The sequence below is a fragment of the Grampus griseus genome, assembly GCF_964374135.1.
Source record: "Grampus griseus genome assembly, chromosome: 4".
NCBI lineage: Eukaryota > Metazoa > Chordata > Mammalia > Artiodactyla > Delphinidae > Grampus > Grampus griseus.
Window position 1 is genome coordinate 44,607,308 of NC_138997.1, and position 15,666 is coordinate 44,622,973.

At 33.8% G+C, this 15,666-nt stretch overlaps 1 protein-coding gene across 2 annotated transcripts in view; it reads left to right on the top strand.

The window, feature by feature from the left end:
* Window positions 1-15,666, top strand: part of CNOT6L (CCR4-NOT transcription complex subunit 6 like) — a 112,727-nt gene that overhangs the window by 46,147 nt on the left and 50,914 nt on the right. For both annotated transcript variants that reach the window (XM_082653169.1, XM_082653168.1), the window contains exons 2-4: window positions 1,759-1,880; window positions 4,307-4,493; window positions 5,830-5,915. In XM_082653169.1, the coding sequence (XP_082509295.1) occupies window positions 1,759-1,880; window positions 4,307-4,493; window positions 5,830-5,915 (395 nt within the window). The remainder of the gene's footprint in view (window positions 1-1,758; window positions 1,881-4,306; window positions 4,494-5,829; window positions 5,916-15,666) is intronic.

Genomic DNA, 15,666 nt, shown 5'->3' on the forward strand with positions numbered 1-15,666 from the left:
GCAGGAGTACCCACAGAGACACGTGTACCTTATGGTGCATAGTAGAAATTCTGAAAACCTTGTTACCTAAAAATTTTATATTCAGAAATAATTTACATAGGCCAAAAGTGGTAAAAATCGAGCTTTTCCCGAGGAAAATGATCATACTCTTTGTGCTGTGTGAAGATTCGGGACATTTATGGAAAATAAAATATGTTTCAGTATCACCCAGTTGTGTGATAAGGTTAGAGCAGAAGAGCTTAACCTGGAAATTTGGAAGCTAATTACTGTTAACAGATGAAAAAATCTGGAAAACTTTCTCTTTGCCCCTTTTAGTAAATAGGAAGGAATGACTGTTTTTCCTTCCGCAATATGAGGACAAATTATGGTATGGGAAATTTTGATTGTATTCTTTTCTAGCTTTGATTCCTTGATACATGATAGAATACTTCCTATTTTTCTTTGTTCACTTTATGTAACAAATTTCAGACCATCTGAAAGTAACTCTTACATTGAAATAGAACTTCTAAACTACTTAGAAACACTCCCAGTTTTAGGCAGTTGGTTTTCGTGTGTGTCTGTATGTCTCTGTGTTAAAATAGGAGCAAAGAACCAACTATAAATACTATGAGGGTATTTACTGATAGCATGCAGGAGTTTAATTAGGTTCAGGATTTTGTAATTTGCTATTCTTGTTAGATCTGAACGGGATTTCATTTTCTGCCAATTACCGAGCAGTAACTCTTGTATTAGACCTCTTGAATGATTACTTTTATGGCCATTTGTCGTCTGATTCATACATTGCGTTCTTGAGTTTATGTCTAGCTGGTCATCACTGATGATTGTTCAGTGATTATTTTGGCAGTTAACTGAAGAAAACTGTTTAATACTAGTTTCAATTAGGGTGGCCATGTAACTCATTATCCAAATTGGACACTTTTGGGAGTGAAGAAGTGTTATCAATAATTACCTAAGAATAACAGATATAAACCAAGACTGGTCCTTGCAAACCAATATACATGATAATCTTAATTAGATGCTTTTGATTGCAAGTAACAAAACATAAACTAGTAGTTTAAACAATAAGTAAAATAGATTGACTTGTGTATCCAAAAAGCCCAGTATTTGAGAGTGCTACAGGCGTGGTTTGGTGAGGACTCTGGCTTTGTTTCTCTATTTTCTCATCTTTGACTGCTACGGCTGGCGTTCCTTATAGTTGGATGCTTGCCAACAATAGCTGGGGCTGTATTCTTTTTCATTTATGACCAGCAGGAGAGAGAAGCCTGCTCCTCCCATAAACATAAAATGAGTCTTAAGCCTAGTGATTATTAAATATTTCTGAACTAATCTCTGTGACAAGGGGAATGTCATGTGCTAATTGTCTTAGATATGGAATATCTGAATATCACTGAGACGAGGAGGATAGGATTACTCTGATTCTCTTAGGCCAGTCAGAGTCCATTCAGGAAACTTGCATAGGGTCAGTCTGTCTTGGGAAGCAAGGCAGCTAAATGAAGGGGAAGGGGTGCAATGGATGTTTGGGAAGCAACCACCATGTTTTCTGTGAAGTCCAGTGTCCCTGCTTCTTTGCATTTTTCCTGAGACATCTCTTACTGAGTACCTGCAATAGCCTAGCATACTTTAGATGTGTTTTCCTTCTAGTGAGAATTTAGTAGTAGCTTGGCAAGGGGGGAGAAGAAGAAAATTTACCATCTCATTTTTCTTTCTCTCTTTTTTTTCTATTAGATTATAATTGTTGATTTTTTTTTCCCCTTACAGACTAATAGGGATGCCAAAGGAAAAATATGACCCTCCAGATCCTCGCAGAATTTATACCATCATGTCAGCAGAGGAGGTAGCCAATGGGAAAAAATCTCACTGGGCAGAATTAGAAATCTCGGGTGAGTGGAATCTGAAATATTTAATCTGGGCTATAATAGCAATGATGAACAAGAGTTGAGTGTTATACTTATTTCTTTGCTGTACATTTTTAATTAGATGAATTAATTGAGAAAATACAAGATGCTGAGGCACTAGTGTTTAACTTATTGATTTATCTGTGACTAAATATCTTTGTTCCCATTCTTTCTTTTGAGATTAATACTGTGGGCCACAGTTGGCATCTAAAATTGAAGGCATTGGGAGTTCAGTTTCTAAGTAAAACTAGGTTCTTTGATATAATAGATTTTGTTTTGGCTATTGCAGAGTAATCATTTTTGCAAATTGATATCTTTGCCGTCCTCCTGTCATCCCATTGTTGGTAGAATGGGAAACCTAGGAGCTATCTGTTTATTCTATAAATTACATGTTTAGGAGTTGTTAAAGTAGAATCTGATTCCTAAACACTCATAACCAGTCTAATAGTGAGCAAAACATCAGACAAACCGAAGGACATTCCACAAAATTCCTAGCTAGTAATCCTCAAAATTGTCAAGGTCATGAAAAACAAGGAAAGACTGTGAAACTGTCACAGATGAGAGAAGACTAAGGAGACATGATGACTAAATGCAAAAAATATGATCTTCCAGATCCTCGAACAAAAAGGTGTAAAAACTGGTGAAATTCAAATAAAGTCTATAAAGTAGTTATCTTCGAACAAAAGGGTGTAAAAACTGGTGAAATCAAATAAAGTCTATAAATTAGTTAATATTGACACTACGTACCAATCTTGGTTTCCTAGTTTTGACAAATGTACCGTGGTAATATAAGATGCTGGTACTAGGGGCAACTGGATGAGGGGGATATAGGAACTGTATTATCTTGGTAGCTTTTCTGTAGATCTAAAATTATCACAAACTTAAAAGTTTATTAAAAATAAAATATAAGTACAGTTTTTCTTTTATGAATTGATACAATACAGATTATATTTAGAAGGTAATTTTTTCCCCAGTAAGCTTTCATTTGGAAGAGTTAAACGCATATTATGGTGTCAATAGCAAGAAATACCTGTATCTTTAGCTAAAAGGTGGTGGTTAGGTGATTGATAATTAAAAAAAAATGAATATGAGCAAATCCTATTAGGTTAACCCAGGGATTCTCAACTTGGCACTATTGACACTTAGGGCTGGACAGTTCTTTGTGGTTGGGAGTGGTTGTGTGCGTGTCGGATGTTTAGCAGCATTCCTGGCCACTACCCACTAGATGCCAGTAGCACCCCTCTAGTTTTGACAACCAAAAATGTCTCCAGATTGCTAAAGTCCCTTGGGGAGCAGTATTGCCCCTGGTCGAGAACCATTCGGTTAAACCCTGGGTAAAACTGAAATAAGTTTCTTTTTTACTAGAGCCTCTTTTCACTTGAAACCTTTGTTTCCTATTAAAATGCAAAATCCTAATTGGCACTTTAAGCCTGATTATAGACAGCATGAAGGAACCTGTGAACCCTGAACAGAAGATCTAAGTTCGAGTCTACTGCTTGATAGCCATATGAAAAATAACATTTCCCTATTGAGACTTTTTGCCGTCTCTACCTTCCACTGCTCTTTTAATCAATATCTGTTAGCATTTTACTTTGGTAAAGTTTTCAGAGTCTCTTCATATAAGTTGATTGTTAAGATAACATCACATTTTACAGAAGCTGAAGCTATGTGATTTGTTTAGGCTTATATGGCTAACAAATGGTAAAAATCAGGACTGTGAACCAAGTCTTCTTTTTCCAGTACATGTTCTACCATAGCTGTCAGATGCTGACTGATAGGTAAAGCTTAATGAGTGACTATTTCCTTGAGTATGTTGCACTTAAATGCAAAATCTTAAACCAGAGTTATTAATGTATAATTGAAATATGAGAAGGCTGGGGAAGATGTCTCCTTTGGGAGTAAAATGGTTTTCCCGGCGGCTAATCTAAGGTTGGTTCTAAATCATAGCAATTACTCCTGTCTATTTAAAGTTTGTGGACTAATTCAGGCCCTAGATATAGATAAACCTTGCACTATTAATTTTCACGAAGTATGTGAGAAGTGCTTTTGTGAGGATCATAACTTAGAGAAAAAAAATTCAGGACTGTTCTACTACAAAAGCTCAATTCAGCCCCATGCTTTCTCCTTGAGACCATGTGATCACCCTGACTCCAAGGGTCTCCTCATTATGCCACATCTTATTTAATACATGGAAGATTCATGAGAAAGAATGGTTGTCGGAAAAAAGTGGCATGAAATTAAAGAAGGACCAGGTGTGTTTGGAAGCAATCAAGTAGCATTAAATACAAAATTAAAATGCCAGAGTCACAATATCTGTATGTATTTGTGGGCTCTTCTCCCACTTTTTAGTCCTTGTAATTCAGTCTTTGTCTTGGGCCAAAAGTTTAATGCATCAATATTTTGCCTTTTAGGTAGAGTGCGGAGCTTAAGTACATCACTTTGGTCATTGACACACTTGACAGCACTGCACCTAAATGACAATTACCTTAGTCGCATTCCACCTGATATTGCCAAGCTTCATAATCTGGTTTACCTGGATCTGTCATCCAATAAACTCAGAAGTTTACCAGCAGAACTAGGAAACATGGTGTCTCTCAGGTGAGGAAATATAAATGTGACTCACTGTATAAAATTCTAAATTTACCAAATAAGAATATTATGGAAGGTTACTCATCTTACAGTAGGAGTTCCATATGTATGTGAAGGTTAAATGATATAAATTGTCTAAGCAGAGTGCTTGAGTTGGGCTCCATTGAACGCTTCTTTTCCTTTCTTCCTTTAAATTTGGAGGTTTCTGGCTAGAAATGTGCTTGTATGACCAATTTCTTTTGACAGACTTGAGGTGGGATAGGGCTATAAAATACCTAAGTCTCGCTTTACACTCAAGTGACAAATCTCATCAGAATTATTTGGGGCTAGACTAGTCTAGACTAATGAGAAATAATTGGGAAAATGATTTGTTTATAAGTAAAGGTTTTAGAAACATCTATTTTATAAGGCAAGTTATGCTTATATATTACAACTCCTTAAGGAAATCTTAAAACCTGATAATAAATGGATTTATTTCTAGTCTTTCAGGATTCTTTAAGAAATTTCTTCATAGGAGAAAATTGTATAGGAATCTTGAGACCTTGTATAAATGTTCCCAATGAAAACAAGGATTGCTTTTCTACCTTATCTGCTGAATAGTAATGTTAAAAAATTGCCATCACATGTTTAAAATTAAATATTTAATATCATTTAAAAATCTTGTTCTTTGCCATCCCCTTACCGTGTGTTTTTGTTGTTTTTTATATTTTTTAGTCATTTATTTTATACCTTTTGGTCATTAATTAATTACAAGGGCTGTTTATTTTTTCTGTAGTCTGCCCAAAATTTCACAATCATAAATCAGATCTCACCTGTGCTATCCTATTTATACTATCCTATGCTTTATTTTTAATGTTTATATTCTGTGTCAATGATTGTTGTATCTTGAAGTGATAATAGTTGTATTGTTATAAAAATTGATACAGGGAATTGGCTACTATAGTTAAATCCTGAAGTTTATTTTAAAAAGATTACTTTTTTCTATGAATGAGACTAGGTTCAAGGGTATCTGCTGTCTTTGGGTACATAAAATATGTGTCACTCTGATTTGCATCTGAGAGGCATTTTGGGTGAGAGAGAAAAGGGAGCATATTTAGCCTGAGAATGACATACAGTTCCTATACCTTTAACTTTAATCTGTGCTAGAGAATGAGTAAATCATAGAAACACTGTTAATAATTGTGGCAGTTACAACATTTTTGGATGAATGTAAAGAAATATACCCTGAATGTAGACATCATTCATGTTATGTTAGAAGGCAGGTTAAGAACAACGACTGTAGGTATTAATAAAGTTTGATATATTAAACTAAAACAGTTTTTGTGTTTTTTTTTTAAAAAAACAGGGAATTGCTTTTAAATAACAATCTGTTACGGGTTTTGCCTTATGAACTTGGTCGGCTCTTCCAGCTACAAACTCTAGGTTTGAAAGGTGAGTGATTTTTTAAAAATGACAGCATTAGCACTCAGCATTGAGGTTTTCTTAGCCTTTTAAAGACCATTTTGGTTACAATTAGGCCAGGTTTTAGTATAATTTCGAGAATGTATTACTCTTGAAAGAAAAGTGTTTCTTCTCTATCAAATTGAACTTCACGATTTCAACAAGCTGCCATCATTTTAACAAACTTGTATGGGGGAAATTTCAGGTTTTTTTGTTTTGTTTTGTTTTTATATTTTACTGAAATTTCTTAGAGGAGATAGTTTAAATTAACATTTAGCACTGTAGTTTTTTTTTTCCCATTTTTTAAAAAAATTGAAAACAGTGATGTAACATAATGAATTTTAACCTCAGCCAGAATGTCTGGTTTTGATAGAGTAGATAGCATTGGCATATTAGGTTTATAAGAGGGAAAACATTACAGTAAAAATGAGCTATGTCTAATAAGTGTAGTTATTGTAAATAGTGTATTAATCCAAAATGCATGTTCCTCTGATGATATCATCTCAGTTTGGAATGAAAGTCATACTCAAATCACATAAATACTGAGATTTGTATATTTTTCTCTTATAGCATAGCATAAGAAGAAGGGTTTATTTTGAATGCAGAGGACTAAATACAGATTTACTCTATTGGTTAAACATTTTCCGTGCTAATGAGGAGGGAACGTTAAAGCCTTATGAAGTATACACTTTCATATGTTTTATTTTCCTTCTTCAAAGACTACTGAGTCTCATGAACGTGTTGTTTGCGTTTGCTTAAATCATATAGTGGAGCATTAAGAAAGAAGCTTGAATAAGAGTGGTAAGATTGCTGACATTATTTGTTGAAATGACAAAAGTGGTGTTAGGCTTCCTTATACAGTTAACCCTTCGTAAGTTGGATAATTATATGAATGGTCTAACTCTTGTGATTTTAGGTTCTTTGTAGGAATTTACTGATGCTTTTTATCATGTATGAATTAGACATATGGGGAATACTTTTTATCTAAAGTATTTTCTTGAGGATTAACCCAAGGCATTTGAAATTTAACTGTTGGGACATTTCGCCTTATTCTCTGTGTGCTAAATCTTATTCTTGTAAATGTAGCTGAAACAGCCATCCAGCTAGAGTTGGAATGGGGGCAGGTCTGTTCATGCCTATTAAAAAGTATGGAATGGTTGTCATTTTTATAATCTTAGATTTCAGAATTCACACTTTTCATACTGATTATAATAAATGGTATATTTTTTGTCTCCAAGGATAACCATTGTTTCTTACTTTCAACATCAATCAGAACAGCTGTTTTCCTCCTAATCTTGATGGAGAGCATGTCAATGACAAATGAATACCTTGCTATTGAACCCAGTTGGACTTACCCTTCATACCACATAACATTCCTGGAAAAGCAAATATTATATATCTTACTGTTTCATAACTCTATTCCATGTTATCTCATATAGAGACATGTTCTCTGGGCTTCCCTGGTGGCGCAGTGGTTGAGAGTCCGCCTGCCGATGCAGGGGACACAGGTTCGTGCCCTGGTCCGGGAAGATCCCACATGCCACGGAGCGGCTGGGCCCATGAGCCATGGCCGCTGAGCCTGCACGTCCGGAGCCTGTGCTCCGCAACGGGAGAGGCCACAACAGTGAGAGGCCTGCATACCGCAAAAAAAAAAAAAAGAAAAAAGAGACATGTTCTCAGAAAATTTAGCTTAGTATCAACTGAATGAATCTTTCTGAATATCCTTTATCTCCTGGGTTCTTCATTTACTAGTTAAAATGTTAGTCTTCCAAACTACTGTCTTTGGTTGGACTTTGATTCTAGTGTCCCTTGTCTACTGATGATTCACATTTGTTAAAATCTCACTTTAGACTTTCAAATCAGGCACCAGCTCTGCTTTACCAGCTGTAACTTAGCTTTGTCCGTGCCTATGGATAAATTCCTTTTCATTAAACTTCAATTTAAATTCAATATAAATACCTATCTGCAGGCTTTCCTCTTCTGTGAGAATCTGTTTTTCTGGCAGTGCTATTTTGTGTTCAGGTAATCAGTACAGAAGAGCAGAGACCTTTTAGAAATGAAAGAAAGCCAGAGCCCTCCCTGCCATCTTTCAAAACTTTAAGGTGGTAAAAACAGGATTGATTTTATGAAGGAATTGAAGGAATAAAATGTTCCTAATGAATGGTAGCTTTATATTCTTAGGAAGGTAAAACTTGAAATAATTTCTTAATCAGTTTTAATAACCACATAGTGGTACTTTGTGCCCAAAAAAGGGGGGAGGGAGTAGAGTGGATTACTTAAAATAGCACTGTGATATATTTAAAAGAAACAATGAAAATGGATGGCCTCTAAGATTCCATTTTGTCTTGAAACCAGAAAAAGGAGTGCCTTTCTTCCATTTCCTGTCTTCCTCTGAAACATAGATACTGAAATTTTGATAATGAATTTGATCATCCTGGCTCAACAAGTTAATTTTTAGAAATGCTATTTTGAGACTTGAGGAGTATGTGTGGTGGGTAGGGTATTTGAAGAGTTAGAATAAGAAGGCCAATTTAAAAACTACAAACATGGCCAGTCCAGGAAGTTGGAAATGTTCTTTTAAGTCACTTAAAAGAAAAATCCAAACTGTATTAGTTTTATGGAAGAAAAGGTATAAGTGAAAACAATTCTCATATAGTTATTTTTAAATAATTTAGAATTCATGTCCTAAGGTATAAAGCAATACTTTCTCTGACATATGGGCCAAACAGTTGTCCTCAGGCATTAAACATTGATGTCCCCAAATAATAAAAACTTTAGAACTTCAATAATTGTGAAGATTTCTAGCTTCCTTCTAAGAATTACTTATCTCCCTTAAAATAAAATGGACCATGGCAGTTGAAGATTCTTTTACTATGTAAACTTTTTAATTCATGAAATATATCATAATATACAAAGAGTAACATTTTAAAGAAAATAAAATAAGTAACTACACACCCATTATCTAACGTTCTCAGTACCTTTTTAAAAAATGCATTTAAAAATCCGATTGCCACTCATATAGGAGGCAAAGTACTTTCTTCTGTATTGTATAATGAGCTTCTGGAAATCAGTAAATAAAAGACAGTCTATTAGAGAGCATATTAATAATTCATATAAGAGGATTTACAAATGGCTGTAAAATTAGAAAGTTGATCAACATTATATAATAATAACAATGCAAATTGAGACTATACTCAATTTTTACCTATCAGATTGGATGAATTCCAAAAATTTGATAAACTAACTGTAGGTGAGATTATTGGGAAATAGGCACAATCAAACCTTGTTGGTGTAGATCCCCTGTATCTTTTAAGTTTCCTGTGTGCCTTTTCTTGATTACATCTTCATCACTTCTCCCAGAGGTTATTACTGTCCTAAATTCTGTTAGTTTTCTTTCGGTCATCCAACAGGTATTGATGAGCACATACTATGTGCCAGATACTGAGCTTATATATGTATCTGTTAAGGGTGTTTTAACCTTTATATAAATGGAATCCTACTGAATGTAATTTTCTGTGACTTGGTTTTATTTGACTTTATGTATTTACGATTCATACATTTATGCATTCGTGTAATTGTAGTTAATCTGTTTCATTGCTGTGTTGTATTCTGTTATATGAATATGCTGTAATTCATTCTACTATAGATATTTAGATTGTTTCCACCTTTTTTTGACTACTATAAGCAATGTAGCCATGAACATTCTTGTACATGTCTCCTGATAGAGTTCCTAGGAATGGAATTGTTGGGTTATAGAAAGAAGCTTATACATTCTTAGGTTTATTAGGTAATGCCATAATATTTTACAAAGTAGCTATACTAAAATATACTCCCGAAAGTAACAGTTGCCATTTTTCTGTCTTCTTCCCAACACTTACTTAGTATTGTCAGATTTTTAAAGTTTTGCCAGTTATTAAGTGTGAAACAGTTTCTAGTCCTACTCTTAATTTACATTTTCCTAATTGATAATAAAACTGAGAATCTTTTCATATATGTATTGGCCACGTTTCTTCTCTGAAATTGCTATTGATATCTTTTGCTTATTTTCACTTGGAATTTTTAACTTTTGTCTATTTTGTATTGTAAATGTCTTCTTCCACTCTGGCTTTTCTTTCTGTTTTCTTTGTTGGTATTGTTTAATGAATAGATTTGATTTTTTTTTTTTTTTGCGGTGCGCGGGCCTCTCACTGTTGTGGCCTCTCCCGTTGCGGAGCACAGGCTCCGGACGCGCAGGCTCAGCAGCCATGGCTTACGGGCCCAGCTGCTCCACGGCATGTGGGATCTTCCCGGACCGGGGCACGAACCCGTGTCCCCTGCAACGGCAGGTGGACTCTCAACAACTGCGCCACCAGGGAAGCCTTTGATTTTTTTTTATTGTAGTTGAATTTAAAATTCTTTTCTTTTGTGACTAGTGCATCTTATGTTTTATTAAAGAAATCCTGCCCTACCCCAGTCATAAATAGTTTTTCTATATTATCTCTTAAAAGTTGTTGTAAAGTTTTGCTTTTCATAGTTAATTCTTTCATTCATTTGGAGTTGATTTTTTAATATGGTATGAGAGGTCTAATTTTGGGAGGGATCTCATTTTGTCTTTTCCTTGTGAATAACCAGTTGTCTCAACATCATTTAGTGACTAGTTTTCCCTTTTCCCACTGATCAGCAAAGTCACCTCTCTCATATATCAGCAATGTGTCGTAGGCTTGTTTTGGGATCTCCATTCTCTGTACCCAGCAGTCAGTTTGTCTCACCTTGCACTGATTACTACATTGTCATAATTGTTACTATGGCTTTATATTAAGATTTGATATCTCTTTTGGGAAGTCTCTTTACATTTTACTTTTGCAATGTCTTGGCAGTTTGGGTGCCTTGAATCTTCCTCATACATAAGAAACAGCTTGTTAAGTTTCACAAAAAATGCTGTTGGGACTTTGGAACTGCATTGCATGTCTGGATCAATTTAAGAAAAATTGACATGTTAATTACATTGAGTCTTCCTATCCATGAATTTGTGCATTCTCCCCATTTATTTAGATCTTATTTAATGTCTTTGAATAAAATTTTATAACTTTCTGCACACTGTTCAGGCATATCTTTTGTAGATTTGTTTCTAGATACTTTATAAGTTTCTTTGTTCCTCTTATAAACCATGTCTTTTTTAAGTTGCTTTTTCTGCCTGTTTGCTGTTGGGGTATACGAATTACCATTAAAAAGAAAAAAGATCTTATAGTAAGCCTTCTTGGCTAAATTCTTCCTAAAAGTTTGTTTACAAATTCTTTAGGTATTGTATGCAGATAATGATTTCATCTGCTGATAAAGACTTTGTTCCTTTCAAATTCTTATAATTTCTTTTCCTTATTGTAATGTACTGGCGTGTTTAATACAATATCTAATAGAAGCATTAATACTGGGCATGCTTCTAATCACAATTTTAAAGGAAATGTTTCCAATATTTTTCCATTAAGAATATTTGCTCTATATTTTTGGTAAAAAGTTTTTAGGTTCTAGAAGTTTCCTTATATTTCTACTTTGCTAATCCTTATTTGGGTGCTGAAGTTTATTAAATGCTTTTCTTCATCTATTGAGATGATTACATTATTTTCTCGTTTCATATATTGAAGTGGTAAATTATATGTAAGCGTCCCCCCAACCTGCCCCTTTAAACCACACTTGGATTCCTGAGGTAAACCCAACTTGGTGCTTTTATACACTGCTGGATTTATTTTGATAGTGTTTGTCAAGAACTGTTAAGGCTCTGAGATTTTACCCTATTACAAGCTAATAAGTTAGCCAATTATTGCTTCATGGATAATGGTAGAAGACATGAGACTCTTGGGTCAGAGACAAAGAACGTTATCACTGAAGCAACAAGGTGGACCCAGACACATGCTGTATACACAAAGAGTTTGCATTGCAATTGAGTAATCTAAGTCCAAAGGTGCAGCACTTTTCAAGCAAGCAGCAAATATTGTAGCTAGCTGCAAAAAAACCAAAACAAAACAACTAATCCTGATTCTCCAGGGGTACAAAGAGTTATATGGAAGTATTGCTCTGATTGCCTTGACCTGTTTAGTTCCCTATTTAACTAGCTATGGAAACTGCTCAGTATCAAGAGACAGATAAGTCTCAGAATCTGTTGCACTCACAAAGAATGAAGGGGGGAAGCACAGGGACCCTGATGGACTGCCTTTCACAATAACTTTTTAAAGGAATTTTTCATGTATGTTCATGAATAAGATAGACATGTGTTCTTACTGTTCTTACTCAGTTTTCTCAAAGAGTTTGTATAATATTGAATGAATCTGTTCCTTGAAATTTTGGTGGAACAAGACTATAAAACTACCATTGCCTGGTGGAACTATCACCTCAATGTATTTGTAGTTATAAGAATCATTGAATCTTTCTAATTGCTGATGAGTCAGTTTTTTTGGACTGTATCTGTAATATTGGAATTTTTCAGCTTTTTAAAGTTTTCAAATTTGCATAAAAACGTTCATAATATTCTCTTGATATATTTTCAGACTCTTGTTTATATTACCCCCTTCTTCATTAGTAAGATTATTTGTGCTTTCTATCTTTTTTCTGATTTAGTCTCCCCAGAGATTTGTCAGTTATGTTCTTTTCAGTGAGTCAGTATTGGCTTTTATTTTTAAAAAACTGGTTTGTTTGTTTTTCTTTATTCTGTTTTGTTTGGATTTATTATAGTTTTTTTCCTTTTTTCTCTTTTTAAGTTGGATATATGGCTTATTCATATTTAGATTTCCTTATTTTCAAATAAATATAAGCAGTTAAGGCCATAAATTTTTTTGGCAAGACTATAAATTTATTTGGCAACCCATGATTTTGATATGAAATATTCTCATCATTTTTGCCTAAGTATTATTAATATAGGTTATCATATCTTCTTTGACTCATTAGTTATTTAAAATTTCCATGCACGTGTGATTTTAAATTTACCTTTCTTTATTGTTAAATTTAAACTTAATTGCATTATAGGCTGTTAGGGTAACCTGTATGAACAAGTTCTTTTACATTTGTTGATTCCTGCTTTATGGGCTGGTATGTGATCAATTTTTATAAATGTTTTACTGCATCTGAAAAGAGTATTGTTTTTCTAATTGTTAGGTACAGATCTATATGTTTCTCCATTAGATCAAATTTGTTAGCTGTGTTTCTCATATTTTCTGTATCTTTATAAATTTTTGACTGTTTGCTCTTTTAATAATTAAGGTATATATGCTAAAATTTCCATTTAAATGCTGAATTTGTTCATTTCCCCATGTAGTCCAGTCAGCTTTTGCTTATAGCCTTTGAGTTTATTTTATTAGGTATACCAACTATGCCTATATATTGCTATACCTTCTGGTAAATTGAACCTGATATTAGGTCATGAGCCTCCTGTTAGGGTTTTCATCTTACGATCTTTTTTGTCTCATATAGCTATGCAAGTTTTCTTTTGGTTAATGTTTGTATAATACATCTTTTCTCCTTTGTTTACTTTCAACCTTTCTGTGTACTTATGCTTAGGTGTGTCTCTTACAAAAAGTATATAACTGGTCTTTGTTTTTAATCCAGTCTGACTTTATTTTAATATGTGGGTTCAGACCAATTGCGTTACCTCTATTGCAATCATTGATATTTTTGTCTGGTTGCCATCCTACTTTTTGATTCCATTCTTTGTGTGATTTTTTTGTTTTCTTTTTGCCTTTCTAAAAACAGATTTTTTCCCCCCTTGTTTGTTTCTTGATCTATATACTTCTGTTGGTGTGGGATTTGTACATTCTATTTCTGGACTCTCAGTGGTCACTCTTGAAATTATACCTTGAATATATTTTTGAAAAATTAAATTTTTAGCAACTTTTTTTTACTGAACTATATGTATGTAGTAAAATTGACCTCTTTGTTGACAGACATTCACATTTGGTGAATGTTGACAGATGTATGCAGTTGCATAACCACCACTACAATTGAGAAATAGAACTGTTCTGTCACCCTCCAGAATTCATTTGTGTTCATTGAAGTCAACACCTTGTCCCACTCTTAGGCCTTGGCAACTACTTTTCCAGAATGTCATATATAGAAACATAGTATGTAGCCTTTTGAGTCTGGATTCTTTCATTTAACATAATGTATTTGAAGTTCATCCATCTTGTGTATTTCAGTAGCTCATTTCTGTTGCCAAGTAGTATCCGATTGTGTGGATATACCACCGATTTTTATCTGTTCACAAGTTGAAGGACATTTGGGTTGTTTCCAGTTATGAGTGATTAAGAATAAAGGCACTGTAAACATTTGTATAGATTTCTGTGTGAACTAAGTTATATTTTACTTGGGTAAATACCTAGGACTGGAACTGCCAGGTGGTATGGTAAGTGTATGTTGGACTTCATAAGAAACTGCCAGACTGTTTGTCTAATAATCCAACATAGTGGATTTATCATTTTGTATTCCTGCCAAAAATATGAGAGAGTTTTAGTTGGCTCTGCGTCCTTGTCAGTACTTCTTGGTATTATCAATTTTTTTTTTAAATTTTTCATTCTAGTAGGATGTAATATCATTGTGGTTTAGCTTGTCATTTCTCTAATGAGTAATTATACTTTTCATGTGTTTATTTGCCATCTGTATGTCTTCGTTGGTGAAGGAAGTATTTATTCACATCTTTTGCCTAGTTTTATTATTGAGTTGCTTTTTTTCTAATTACTGAGATTTTGAGCGTTTATTATATGTTTTGGATTCAAGTCCTTTTTAAAGTATGTTTTGCAGATATTTTCTCCCAGTCTGTGGCTTGTATGTTTATTTTCTTTACAGGGCCTTTTAAAGAGCAATTTTCCGTTTTGATGCGGTCCCATTTATCACTCGTTTTCATCTATGGATTATGTCTTTGGTGTATTTACCAAATACACCGAAGATGTATTTACCTCACCCAAGTACATCTAAGATATATCTACCTCACCCAAGTACATGAAGGTTTTCTTCTAGAAATTTTATAATTAGGTTTTTCATATAGGTCTGTGGTCTGTTTTAAGTTAGTTTTTGTAAATATGGTACAAAGTTAGTTCTTTTGCATATGTACATCCAGTCATTCCAAGCACTATTTGTTGACAAGATTATGCTTTCCACGTGGATTTTCTTGCAACTTTGTCAAAATTCATTAGACCCAAATTTATGTGGGTGGATCTACTGCTAGATACATAAACTGTCCACTGATCTATGCCAATACCAAAATGTTTGATTGTTGCAGCTTTGTGGTAAGCCCTGAGATTATATAGTATGTGTTCTCCAACTCTGTAGTTATTTTTCAAAATTGTGTTGACACCTCTAAATGCTTTGCATTTCCATATAAGTTTTAGAATCATATTGTGATTTTTGCAAAATATCCTGCTAGATTTTTTATTTGAATTGTATTGAATATGTAGATCAGTTTGGAGGAAGAATCATTTTGTTAATCTTGAGACTTAATACTGAGTCTTCCAATCTGTGAATACAGTGTACCTCTCTATTTACGCAGGTCTTCTTTATTTTTTTTTGATGTTTTGTAGTTTTCAGCATGCAGATCTTGCAAATATTTTGCTAGATTTATATATTGTTGCTGGATTTGCTACTTATTTGATATTTGATGCTATTGTAAATGATACTACTTTTAAAATTTCCAGTTATTCATTGATATTTTATAGAACTAAAACACAATTCATTTAAAAGTATATTGACCTTATCCCTTGCAACATTTGTAAACTTATTACTTCTA